This window comes from Ovis canadensis, chromosome 16, assembly GCF_042477335.2.
Source record: "Ovis canadensis isolate MfBH-ARS-UI-01 breed Bighorn chromosome 16, ARS-UI_OviCan_v2, whole genome shotgun sequence".
NCBI classification, from domain to species: domain Eukaryota; kingdom Metazoa; phylum Chordata; class Mammalia; order Artiodactyla; family Bovidae; genus Ovis; species Ovis canadensis.
Genome location: NC_091260.1, coordinates 37,700,848 through 37,713,314, shown reverse-complemented (window position 1 = coordinate 37,713,314; position 12,467 = coordinate 37,700,848). Strand labels below are relative to the sequence as shown.

Sequence of the window (12,467 nt, the reverse complement as noted above, 5' to 3'; positions counted from 1 at the left end):
GCACATTATATGCTGTCCTGGACTTTCCTTTTGTACTTAACATGTCTTGGATATCTTGCCATAGCAGTGGATAAAGAGTTACCTCATTCTTTTTCAATCTAAATTTAATGTTAAAGGGGTTACAGTTAAGAGTTATGTTATTTATTTTTGCCATTTCAACAGCAGAGCCACTACTAGATTAATCCTTAGTTTTCTGGGCTTTAGTATCAAATAGTCAAAAAGCTTTAAGCTTTTTCTCTGCCCTGGAGCTCTATTTTCCTTACTAAAATTCTCTGTTCTATGCCTTTCCAACCCCATCTGAGGTTGGACATCATTGTCTGGCTCAGTCATTTGATCTCATTTTTCATGAGTCAAATTTAAGAAACCCAGATGGCCTGGCTCAGATGTCACTTAAGGATAGAAGATTAAAGGATGAAATGAAAGTAAATGTATAGGACAGAGGGCTGAGGGCTTGTTGAATGTTTGAGATTTTAATGGGCCTGTGTGTGTGTAATTGATTCCTAGTCAATTTAAAGCTCAAGTCACCTCCCCCTGACTTTGTGCCTGGAGACTAGGATTAGTGCAGACTTAGTTTATCCAAGATAAGTGCTCATCTCTAGGTTGTTCTGATCCCTCAGTTCACTGTAGTTCACAAAGACAGAGCACTCAGATATTTCTCAAATATTGTTTCTGACTCTCTTTTTCTCTCTGGGTAAGCGAGGCCGACACACTTGCCAAGGATAACTGAGAATGTAAGGGCAATCCTTGACTCGGCAGCTCGAGCAGGCTGTGTGCTAAAAGCAACTTCGAAACACACCCTATAAATAGCTGTTCATTGTCAGCAGGAGCGAAAAGACAAGAGGGAGCGTGCGGCACTGTGATTCAGGTCTAATTAAAGAGTTGCGTCTGCGCGGAGTTATAAGCGAAGAGCAGCTCTCCTCTGATAATCCAGTTGGAAGGCAGCGGCGAAGCTCCACGCGGACGTCGGACGGGGAGGACGCTGCTGGATGCCGGCTTTGCTTCCACTATGGCAAAAATCATCCTGAGGCACCTCATCGAGACTCCAGTGCGATACGAGCAGGAGTTCGAAGCTCGAGGTCTGGAAGACTGCAGGCTGGATCACGCTTTATATGCACTGCCCGGGCCAACCACGGTGGACCTGGGGAAGGCCAGGGCGGCCCAGGCTCCTCCAGTGGACGCCGCTGAGATGCCGCCCCAGAGAGGCGAATCCCGCTTCCAGGTCCTGCTGGACGTGGTCCAATTCCTCCCTGAAGATATCATCATTCAGACCTTCGAGGGCTGGCTGCTGATAAAAGCTCAACATGGAACCAGAATGGATGAGCATGGTTTTATCTCCAGAAGCTTCACCCGACAGTATAAACTGCCCGACGGCATTGAAACCAAAGATTTGTCGGCGATCCTCTGTCACGATGGAATTCTGGTGGTGGAAGTAAAGGATTCGGCTGGGACCAAGTGACATCGTGTCGGGTTAGTGTCTGTTCATACGTCGAGAGGAAGATTTTAGTTTAGCCCATGGTATCACGGGAATGTGTATATTACCCACGTTTGAAATGATTTTTATGAAGATTAAAAACACAGACATAATTCCTGGTATGTTGAGGTTGTCTTTGTTATTTTTATTCCGAAAGGAAAGTTGTTAAATATGTTCCTACAGCTCAGGTTGATGCTGTTCTTAACACCTGAAACATTGACAGTTTAGGAGATTGTCCTCTGATAGTAGAAACGACTCAGAATTATTTCTTCCTTACTTCAACAATGCCAGAGAAGCTTGCATTTGTAACAGTTGATGGCAAAAGAGCTATACCAATTTAAGAAATTCTTATCCATTTTATGAAAGTGTTTTATATTGCTAAAAAGAGCTGTGATCGCCTTCGCTTAATAAGCTTTTCTTTTCAGTGTATTTTAGTATAGCGTAGCTTTGTAAATATAGAATATGAAGGTTAAAATATAGTACTGGAAAATTGGATCTGAAATATATTAAGCTGAATCTTAGCTGCAGCATTTTTTAAAGCACAGTGTATGTTCTGTGGATATTTATGAAATATTAAGATGTAGTAAATCATACTTAAATTATTATGAAGTTTAGGAAACCACTTTGAAAAGTACAATGACTGAATTCAAGAAAATTTAAACTATGCTCTTTAAATGTTACTTAAAATGTTAGATTTCAGAAGATGGCAAAATGCACTGCATCTGTTCTCACTGCGTAATCCTTAGCTTTAAATAGCTTGGCAGGCAATGAAAGTTCTGAGGCCCAGCTTACGTGGGTGTCTGAGTTTATACAGAACATCGGCTGCTTCTATTTCCCCCAACTGCTGCTTTGGCCCAAAGAAGTGGCTGAGACATTGGTGGTTAGGAACAATTGCCTGCAACAGCTGGTCTGTGACATTCCAAGGATTTGCTATCTCATTCTCTACATGTGAAGTACTTCTTTGGGGGAAAGTAGCTGCCTTTGGAGAAGGCAATGGCACCCCACTCCAGTACTCTTGCCTGGAAAATCCCATGGATGGAGGAGCCTGGTGGGCTGCAGTCCATGGGGTCGCTAAGAGTCGGACACGACTGAGTGACTTCACTTTCACTTTTCACTTTCATGCATTGGAGAAGGAAATGACAACCCACTCCAGTGTTCTTGCCTGGAGAATCCCAGGGACATGTGAGCCTGGTGGGCTGCTGTCTATGGGGTCGCACAGAGTCAGACACGACTGAAGCGACTTAGCAGCAGCAGCAGCAACTGCCTTTACCCCGGACCCCATGTGAGGCTGAGGACAATGCTATGAATAGCCGGGGAATCTGGGTATGGAAAACAGCAGCGTAGCTGCTGACTGCTGATAACACCCGAGCTTCTCTATGGTGCTTTGTTTGTAGTTTACATGCAGATGCGAGAGGTATGCAACAGTAGAAAAATAAATCAGAAGCTATGCAAGTCGTTTTGAAAACAGAGATGTTGGTTTATAGTTTAACTAAATTGAGAGCATTTTGAAGCTAGGTGTTTATATGAAGTTGGTGATTGTGCATCCAACTCTAGGATCACAAATTTTGTTCTTTGACAAAGTGAATGTCATAGACCAACTCTGCTATATAACAAAGTTAATAGTAATTAATGGATTACATCTACTAATATGACTAGGACTGGGATGCCCTTTGTCTCATATTAGATTATTCTTTTCTATTATTGGGCAGAATAGTGTGAAAACAAGCTAGTACTTTGAGAAACACAAACATCCTCTCGTTGGCCTTGATCTTACTCTAGGTGAGATCTTCTGAGAAATTTCAGAAAGTGAAGTTCTTAACGTGAGGAGCCACTGATAGGAAATGTTTTCCTTTAAAAGTTAAAATTAAACACATCATTCAATTAGCATTTATTTTTCCTAAGATAAATTTTAAAGTAATACATTTTTAAAAAAATTTGGGAGATATACCAAGCACTATAAAAAATAAAAACCATTTATTATTCCTCTACTACCATGAGCTAGCTACTTTAAATTTATAGTTTGGAATTCTCCTATACATAAATACATGTATCACTTTTCTCAAAATTAGGATTATGTTTGCAAAGGGTTTGATATCCTGATCGTATTGGTTATTGTCTGTTGCCCTCCCCACCTCTCACCAACCCAGATCATCCTCTGCCCTACTCAGCCCCACTCTGAGCCCAAGCAGGCCCACCCTGATGGGCCGTGTCATGCTAGTTTCCAACGAGGTTCAGCCAATAGGAGGCACTGACTGCAGAGCAGAGATTGGAGAGAGGAAGCTGGCGGGCAGGAGGGGTGGAAGAGGAGGGCATTTCATTCTCCACTGCCAGCCTGCTGCAGATGAGGCTCCGGCAGGACCTGCATTCCCCGGGACTGGAGGTCTGCAGGGACAGTTTCTTTTCCAAGACGTGGAATTGTATCAGGCACCAGTATTCCAACGCTGTTTCTTCCTTATGCCCCTTCAACACTTGGGATGGTGATATCTTCTGCTATTTCTTGTTCCTGGTACTTCACAATTCCCTGTTGATTCCCTTTACTCTGCCTGCTCTCCCATAAATGATTCCTTCATTAAAGACCCTTTCAGGCGATAAAAGAAAATTTCACATATTGAGCTATGAGGAAGTCATTCTGGCTAATATATGAGTTGACTTGAATTTTAACTGCTAACTAAAACAGCCTGTTTTACACCTGCTTTAATTATTGAAGAAAGGGCACATTGACCAGAAGTAAAGAATGTCTATGTTAAAAATAAAGAGCAAATGATTCCCGTCCTGGGACACCAATGCTGTTCCTCCTTCCGTTGTAAGACCCCCTTCCTTGGTGCAAAGGCCATACTGACTCACTGTGTGAATGCGACCTGTTTTTCTGTAACCTTGAAGTACGTGTGCATGCTAAGTTGCTTCAGTTGTGTCTGTCTCTCCACAAACCTATGGCCTGTAGCCGGCCAGGCTTCTCTGTGCATTGAATTCTCCAGGCAAAAATATTGGAGTGGGTTGCCATGCTCTTTTCCAGGGGATCTTCCCAACCCAGGGACTGAACCAGAGTCTCCTGCATCACAGGCAGATTCTTGACCATCTGAGCCACTAGAGAAGTAAATGCCTGGCTTATTTAATGTTCCTGGTTCTGACAAGATATAAAACTATGGTGACAATCATGTGTCTCTGCAGCAGTTCCTCAGAGCTGACAGGCTGTCTTCCAGGCGATAGTCCTCACTTTGGCTCAAATAAAACTTTCTATTTTTTTTAATCATTTCTATTCCTATTATAGATTACTTATTGATTATTTTCATCCACACGGGAGATGGAATTCTGACTGGTCTTGTTTGTTTGCTTTTGCCAGAACCCTGATTGCTTGACTTCTTAAGCGATTAGAAAAAAAATAGCGCATTACTTTCTTTTGCTAGAGAACATTAAGTGATTTGTAATGGTTACACACAATTCCAACACAGATAAACAATAATATCATTTAACCATTCCTTCTCATTACTCATCCCAACAGGAAGCAGATGGCATTGTCAAATTGGAATAATTCAAATTAGAATAATTTATTTATAAAGAGATAAATTACAGAGGAGTGGGCAGGGTGGACTTGAGCCACAAGGCAGCACCCTACCCTGAGGGTAGCAGTGTGGAGCTCTTAGGTTCCTTAGGTCCAAAGGAGTGAGAGGAGGAAGCAGGCCTCAGAAATCAAAAAGAAGGTCAGATAGAGAACTCCAGCTCTGACTTTCATCTTCAGGGACACAGTCAGCCAAGGTGACCTCATAGGCACCAGGAAAATAAATACTTTTCTCCCTTCAATCTCCTACTGGGGCATCCTATTGGCTGGACCTATCTGGTAGCCAGAGGGTGTGGATGTCCTGTAGATACAGTTCAGCAACCTCCCAGGGCAGAGAGCAAGGTGGAAAAAAGTGGAAGGTGACTCCTAGGGGCCAGGGGAAAACGCCAGCTCTCCACTAAAGTGAAAACTGTTGCTATAGCTTTTAGGAAATCTTTTCTACAAAAAGACAGAGCCTGAGACACTATTTGGGTGCCTTCAAGTTGCAATACAATTTGGTACGTGCAAGCCCAGAATGGTAAAGGTGAGGAAATAGGGAGAAAAAGGGAAGAAAATACAAGAAACAAAGTGATGTGATGTGTGGCTGTGCTGGCCACTGTTTCACAATGACTATAAAGAGACTGCAGCCTCTGGGCAGGGGTGTTGGCCAGGCACCTGGAACTTATGCAGAAGACCTTCAGGAGAAAATCGAATATTAGAGCACTCCACAGGGAATAAAGGAGGGGAAATCGCCCTGTTCCCTACTATTTCCCATATCTCATCAGTCAAGTTTCAACTCACAGGCAGTAGACTCTCCTGAACTCTGAGTTGTATCATCCAGCCCCTTAGTGACTGCTCAGAAAATCGGACCCATGCCACACAGTGTGACATTTTATCCATTCTGGGGACAGAAGGATGACTCAGCCTGGTTAGGGCTCACTCCGTCAGGGAGAAAAGTGCAGACTTGGGGCTTCCACCTGAACAGCAGCCACCTAAGGAAGTTTAGCAAAGGCTCTGGCAAAGGTGGCAGCAGCATGGCTTGGGAGGCAGGTGACAAGCTTCAAAAAAAAGAAGGCAGGCCAGGAGGTACACAGGGTTTGTACTGACAACAATCTCAGACCCAGAACTGCAGGAAGAGGGTGTCAGGCGAATCACAGCATCTACACTGACTTCAAATTTAAACTCTAATATCACCTAATATATAATATTATATATTATATATGATATTATTATGTGTTATATATGTTATTATATTATTGTATATTATATATATTATTATAACATTACCATATATAAAATATATATGCTGATGTTATATATATTATATATGTATAATATATATGGTGATATTTTATATATATTATATGTATAATACATAAATTATATAATTTATATAATATATAAATTGATTTAATGAAAAAGACATATATCTCATATATATGATATATATTATAATTATGTATTATAATTTATATATATTATATAATGTGTATATTATATTTGTTATATATATATATATATATATTTGTTTGGGGGTTTGTTTGTTTGTATTTTTTGACCATACTACTCGGCACGCAGGATCTTAGTTCCCTGACCAGGGATAGAACCCATCCCCCCTGTAGTGGAGGCATAATATCTTAATCACTGGATCACCTCATATTTTGATCTAATTTTTAATGTGCAGTGTAAGTCCCCTTAAACTTCTCCAGGATTTTTCTTTTTCTGAAGATGGTGGACCACTCCTGGAAGTCCAAAAGTCACTGGAGATTTTTATCCCACTGACTGCCCTTAGCTTATTTCTCACCTACTTGTGATTATCTGGAAATTGCTATTAATGGTCTTAGCACATCTGAAGAGGAATTTTTAAAAAACACAACAACTTCAGGTAAAAAAAGATCCAAAATATCTAATAATCATCTACACAAGCTTGACAAAAATATGGGCTTCCCTGGTGGCTGAGCGGTAAAGAATCCGGCTGTCAGTGCAAGAGATGCAGGTTTGATCCCTGGGTCAGGAAGAGCCCCTGGAGAAGGAAATGGCAACACACTCCAGTTTTCTTGCCTGGGAAATCCCATAGGCAGAGGAGCCTGGTGGGCTACAGTCCGTGGAATCACAAAGAGTTGGACATGACTTAGCAACTAAACTAAAGCTAAACAAAAACAGGCTTTTCAATAATAACCACTGTTCTCTTCAAAGGCTCTCAAATAATTAGTTGGAAACAAGAATTAAAATGTTGATTCAATGTGCTGATTTACAGCTTGGACATAATTTGAAAATAACTCTGTCTTAGCAATTGAGTTGGCTAGATGTTCTCCACAAAATAACAGAACAGTATTTAAATTTGAAAGATGAAGAATTCTAAGTAACTAAATAAATGATTTGAAGTAACTATTTTCTTTTGTTTCCTCAGCATTATTTACTATATAAGAGCATGTATATTTGCATGTATATATTTACAAAATCCTGTTTATTAGTGTTTTCTAACTTCAAGGACAAATACAAAAAATATACTGACGTAATATAAAATGGCTTCTAGAATACCATTCTTTGTAATTTGTTGAGACTTTCCCTATGACATGGTATGTAGTAATTTTTCTTAAATGCACTATGTATACTTGAAAATAATATAAGTGTATACTTTCTATTTGAGAATATATATGAATAATCTCCTAATGCAAAGGAAACAAAAGCAAAAATAAACAAATGGGACCTAATTAAATGTAAAAGCTTTTGCATAGCAAAGGAAATCATCAACAAAATGAATAGACAGTCTATTGAATGGGAGAAAATATCTGCAAATGGTACAAGTATTAAGGGGTTAATATTCAAAATGTGTAAACAGCTCATGCAACTCAACATAAAAAACCACAACAACCAAACAACCCAGTTAAAAATGGGCAGAAGACCTGAATAGATATTTTTCCAAAGAAGACATACAGATGACCAACAGGCACATGAAAAGATAATTAACACTGCTAAGATCATGAAAATGCAAATCAAAACAATGTCACCTCACACTTGTCAGAGACTTTCTCATCAAAAAGACCACAAATAACAGATGTTGGCGAGGATGTGTCCACTGTTGGTGGGAATGTCAATTGGTGTAGCTATTGTAGAAAAACAGATGTTCCTCAGAAAAAGTAAAAATAGAATTACCATATGATACAGCAGTTCCACTTCTGCGTATATATTTGACCAAAACAAAACACTAATTTGAAAAGATGCACGCACCCTAATGTTCATAGCAGCATTATTTACAACAGCAAAGATATGGAAGTAACTTAAGGGTCAATCAACAAATGAGAGGATAAGCAGATGCGGTATATATACACAGTGAGATACCAATCAGCCATTAAGAAAAGAATGAAATTTTGCAATATGCAGCATGGGTGGACATGGTGAATATTGTACTTATTGAAATAAGTAAGAGAAGGAAAAATGCTGTATATTATCATGTGTATGTGGAATCTAAAAAATATGCCGAAATAATGAATATAATGAAACAGAAAAACTTCCTTCTATTATCTAGTAATATATATCGAGATTCCACAGGAGAGAATGAAAACTTGCACATATCACATAGCAGTATCCATTTCAAAACATAGCTGAGTAATTAAGGTTTTTATATTTGACATTTCCCCCCAGTTTTCAAAGCTACTTTTTCCTAATAATTTTCATCAGAACTTAAGAACACTTGGGAGCTGCTCTACATAGTGATAAACCATACTGTCATGCCACAATAACGAAAATACTGTGTTCCTGCACAAAAATAAATGAATCAGTGGAACAGAGTAGGAAACACTGAAAAGAACCCCACTGTAAAAATTTAGTTTGATAATGGCAGTTGATAAAATGAATAGGAATATGATACAGCATATGTACCTAAGATAACTATACAGGTATCTAAAAAAATTAAATAAAAAGCTTATACCTATGATACAGTACAATCAAAAGAAAAATTACAAATGCATTTTAGAAGTACTGAATGTAAAAATAAAATAGAAGTACTAAATAGAAAAACAAAAAACAAAAAAATGCCTTAAGTATCCACTGCGTTGGTTATTCTATTGTTTTCTTGTCTTTCTCTGCCCTGTTCTGTGGCCTCAGGGCACTGCTCTCTGATTTCAAGTTGAATTTACCCAGCTGAAGGCACCAACAGACAGCAGCCTGCGGAAAGACAGGCAGATTGAAGTATTTTATTCCCTGCCTCTTGCTGTTTTGATTCCAGGTTGTAGGTGGGATTGCCTCTCTCTGAAAGCCGCTCTGATGAGACTGCCTTTTCTCCTCTGGCTCCAGCCCACGTTGATAGTTTTGTTTCCTTTCCCTTGTTTCTTTAGGATCAAGGGGGTCATGACTTCCCGTTGTTACTGGTCTCTGGGTGCCTATAAATGTGCATCAATTCTGATGTGTGGGAGTTTTCCCCATATCACCAAGCAATTCTGTTATACCAGCTCGATATCCTAAAATTCATCTCAATTCTGACACTATCTACCCTTAGATCCCACAAGTTAAGGGTTCAGTCTGACAAGATTTCTCCTCTAACCCCAACTTCAGACATCAGTTGCAAGCCCAGCTTATTACCTGTGTTTCTAATAACCGGCTATATAGACTGGCAGTTTTAATAGCCCCTTTCTTGTATTGGACTAGTTTGCTAGACTGGCTCAGAGAACTCAGAGAAACATTTTATTAATACTTAGTAGATCACTAGTTTATTATAATATATAGTATAAACTCAGGAAGAGGCAGATGGAAGAGACGCATAGGACAAGATAAGGGGAAATGGGGAGGAGTTTTCACACTTTCTCTGGGGGTCTGTCTCCTTGAATTGTCCACCAACATGGAAACGCTATGAACCACCTCCTTTTGAGTTTTATGGAGGTTTCATTACACAGGCACGATTGATCAAATCCTTGGCCATAGGTAACTGAATTCAGTTTCTAGTTCCTTTTCTCTCCCAAGGATGAGGACTGAAAGTTTTCTAAACCTCTAACCACATGATTGGCTATTCTGGCAACCAACCCCCATCCTTAGATTACCTAGGGGCTTTCCAAAGGTAACTCTTAACATAATAAAAAAATGTCTTTTGTCTCTCTCTCCGCTTAGGAAACTCCAAGGATTTTAGAAGCTCTGTGACAGAAATGGAGCCCAAGATGGAATATATGTTTCTTACTAGAAATCCCAATATCACAGTGCCTCAACATTTTGTTGGTCCCTCAGCCCTGCCCACATCTCTGTAAATAATCATTTTATTGTATATTTTTTAAAAATCCAAGCTAAGTATGCTTTTTGTGTCCCTTCGTAACTGTGAATGGCATATTCACCTATATATTCTTCCTCTGGCACAAGAAAGGCCTCTTGTGCCCGAGGAACAAAAAGACAACAACAAATAGGGAAACATAAGAGGAAATTGCAAGGAGATCCAACCAGTCCCTCTTAAAGGAAATCGGTCCTGAATATTCATTGGAAGGACTGAAGCTGAAGCTGAAACGCCAATACTTTGGCCACCTGATGCGAAGAACCAACTCTTTGGAAAAGACCCTGATGCTGGGAAAGATTGAAGGCAGGAGGAGAAGGGGACGACAGAGGATGAGATGGTTAGATGGCATCACCAACGCGATGGATATGAGTCTGAGTAGGCTCTGGGAGTTGGTGATGGACAGGGAAGCCTGGCGTGCTGCAGTCCATGGAGTTGCAAAGAGTTAGACATGACTGAGTGATTGGACTGAACTGAACTGAAGAAATATTTGTATTTTGGGGGGATTTTGTCTAGTCAATAAGGCTTAAAATTATGATGATATTCAGTGTTGCTTAGTATGGTAAACAATACCTCTTTGTTGCTGATTTGTAGCATAAATTAGAACAATCTTTCTGCCAGAGAGTATGTTAAGGCTCTTAATATAATTTGAGAAGTAGAAGAGCAAGAATTAAAGAAGTTACTCTGTTACAATAAAATTATACAAAATTTGTGAGGCATTCTGTAATCTGAAATGTTGAAAATGTAAGAAATTTGTTAAGCAAACTAAAGTCTATTCCAGTTATAAAATACTATCCTGCTAATAAAAATCATTTTCCAGAAAAATATTGACTGAAGTGGAAAAATACTCACTAAATTTAAGGAGAAAAGCAAGTTACAAAAGGAATACATGGGGGGAGGGGAGAGAGGCTCAGAAGGGAGGGGATATGTGCATAATTATGGCTGATTCACACTGTTGCGCTGCAGAGACCAACACAACATTATAAAGCAATCTTCCTCCAATTAAAAAATAAATTTAAGAAAAGGTATATAAAATTTTCACCTTTTTTTTTGTGGAGATATCTCTATGTCAAAAAGTTTTTGTTTAGGATGTGATTTTAATGGAAGTATTGTACTTCATAATATGGATATGCCAAAGCTTATCATATGCAGAGAAGAATCAAAGTTTAAGTTTCAAAATGCTGAAAGTGGAGAGGGGTCAAGATGGCGGAATAAGTAGACATGGAGCTCACCTCCTACCATAAACATATCAAAAATATATCTGTATGTGGAACAGTTCTCACAGAAAACTAACCGGAAACCGGCAGAAAGCTGGAAGAAAACAACCAAGGCTGCAAGAAAGATTGCCCCCAACACATATGGCCATCCCCAGTTCCAGCTAAGTAAATGCTCCAGTCCTGCCCGTTCCATGCCGTAGCTTTACGCTGGATGTAGGACAGCCGGGTCCTGAGAAAAGACTGAATCTAGAGATGCAGAGGTGACCTGGGAGGTGATTCAGGTGGAGCCGTGGCAGCCTTTCTGCCACTCACTCAAACAGCACCACGGAAGTCGCCCAGCCTTCTGACAATGGGACAGCTGCTTCAGTTCCTGCAACTGCAATGCCGCAGTCTCCAGTCGTGCTAGGGCAAATGCTCAGGCCCTGCTCACTTTCTGCCACAACCTTGTACTAGATCTGGGACAACCACAACAAGGGAGAAGACATGACTTTGGGCTGTGTGTGAGAGAGGAGGTACAGACACATACACAGAGAGCACACTGGACCTCTGTAAGCACACAAGCCCCACATGCTTCAACACTGGGGTAAAAGCAAGGCCCCAGTGTGGGGAGAAGGAAAAACACACTTAACAGGAACAAAACCTGCTCAATCTTCAAGGCTACCGCTCTGGCAACTTGGGAGCAGACCCCGCTTCTGATAAGATGGTGAAGCCACTAAACAGAGAGGAAATCCTATCTCACACTTTGTGCAGGTTTTAGCTCCTTCAACACAAGCCACACACCCTATCAAGGTGATAGTGACCAGCACACCCGAGGAAGGATGTGGCTGGCATTCACATAAAATTTCTTGCACCAAAGACACTGGACACATGCAGTCTACATAGAAATGCTCCCACATAAAAAACACCAAAACAGATGACTGTTTCACCTATATTTATGGAGACAGAGAAAGTTAAGAAAATGAAAAGGTAGAGGAAATATTCTCAACTGAA

The 12,467-nt window shown here is 40.1% G+C and overlaps 1 protein-coding gene across 1 annotated transcript; it reads left to right on the top strand.

The window, feature by feature from the left end:
* Window positions 1-570: 570 nt before the first annotated feature.
* On the top strand, window positions 571-11,301 carry HSPB3 (heat shock protein family B (small) member 3). Its single transcript, XM_069556556.1, has 2 exons — window positions 571-1,467; window positions 10,110-11,301. Exon 1 carries the CDS (start codon window positions 1,007-1,009, stop codon window positions 1,454-1,456), a length of 450 nt encoding a protein of 149 aa, XP_069412657.1. The 5' UTR covers window positions 571-1,006; the 3' UTR covers window positions 1,457-1,467; window positions 10,110-11,301.
* Window positions 11,302-12,467: the final 1,166 nt, after the last annotated feature.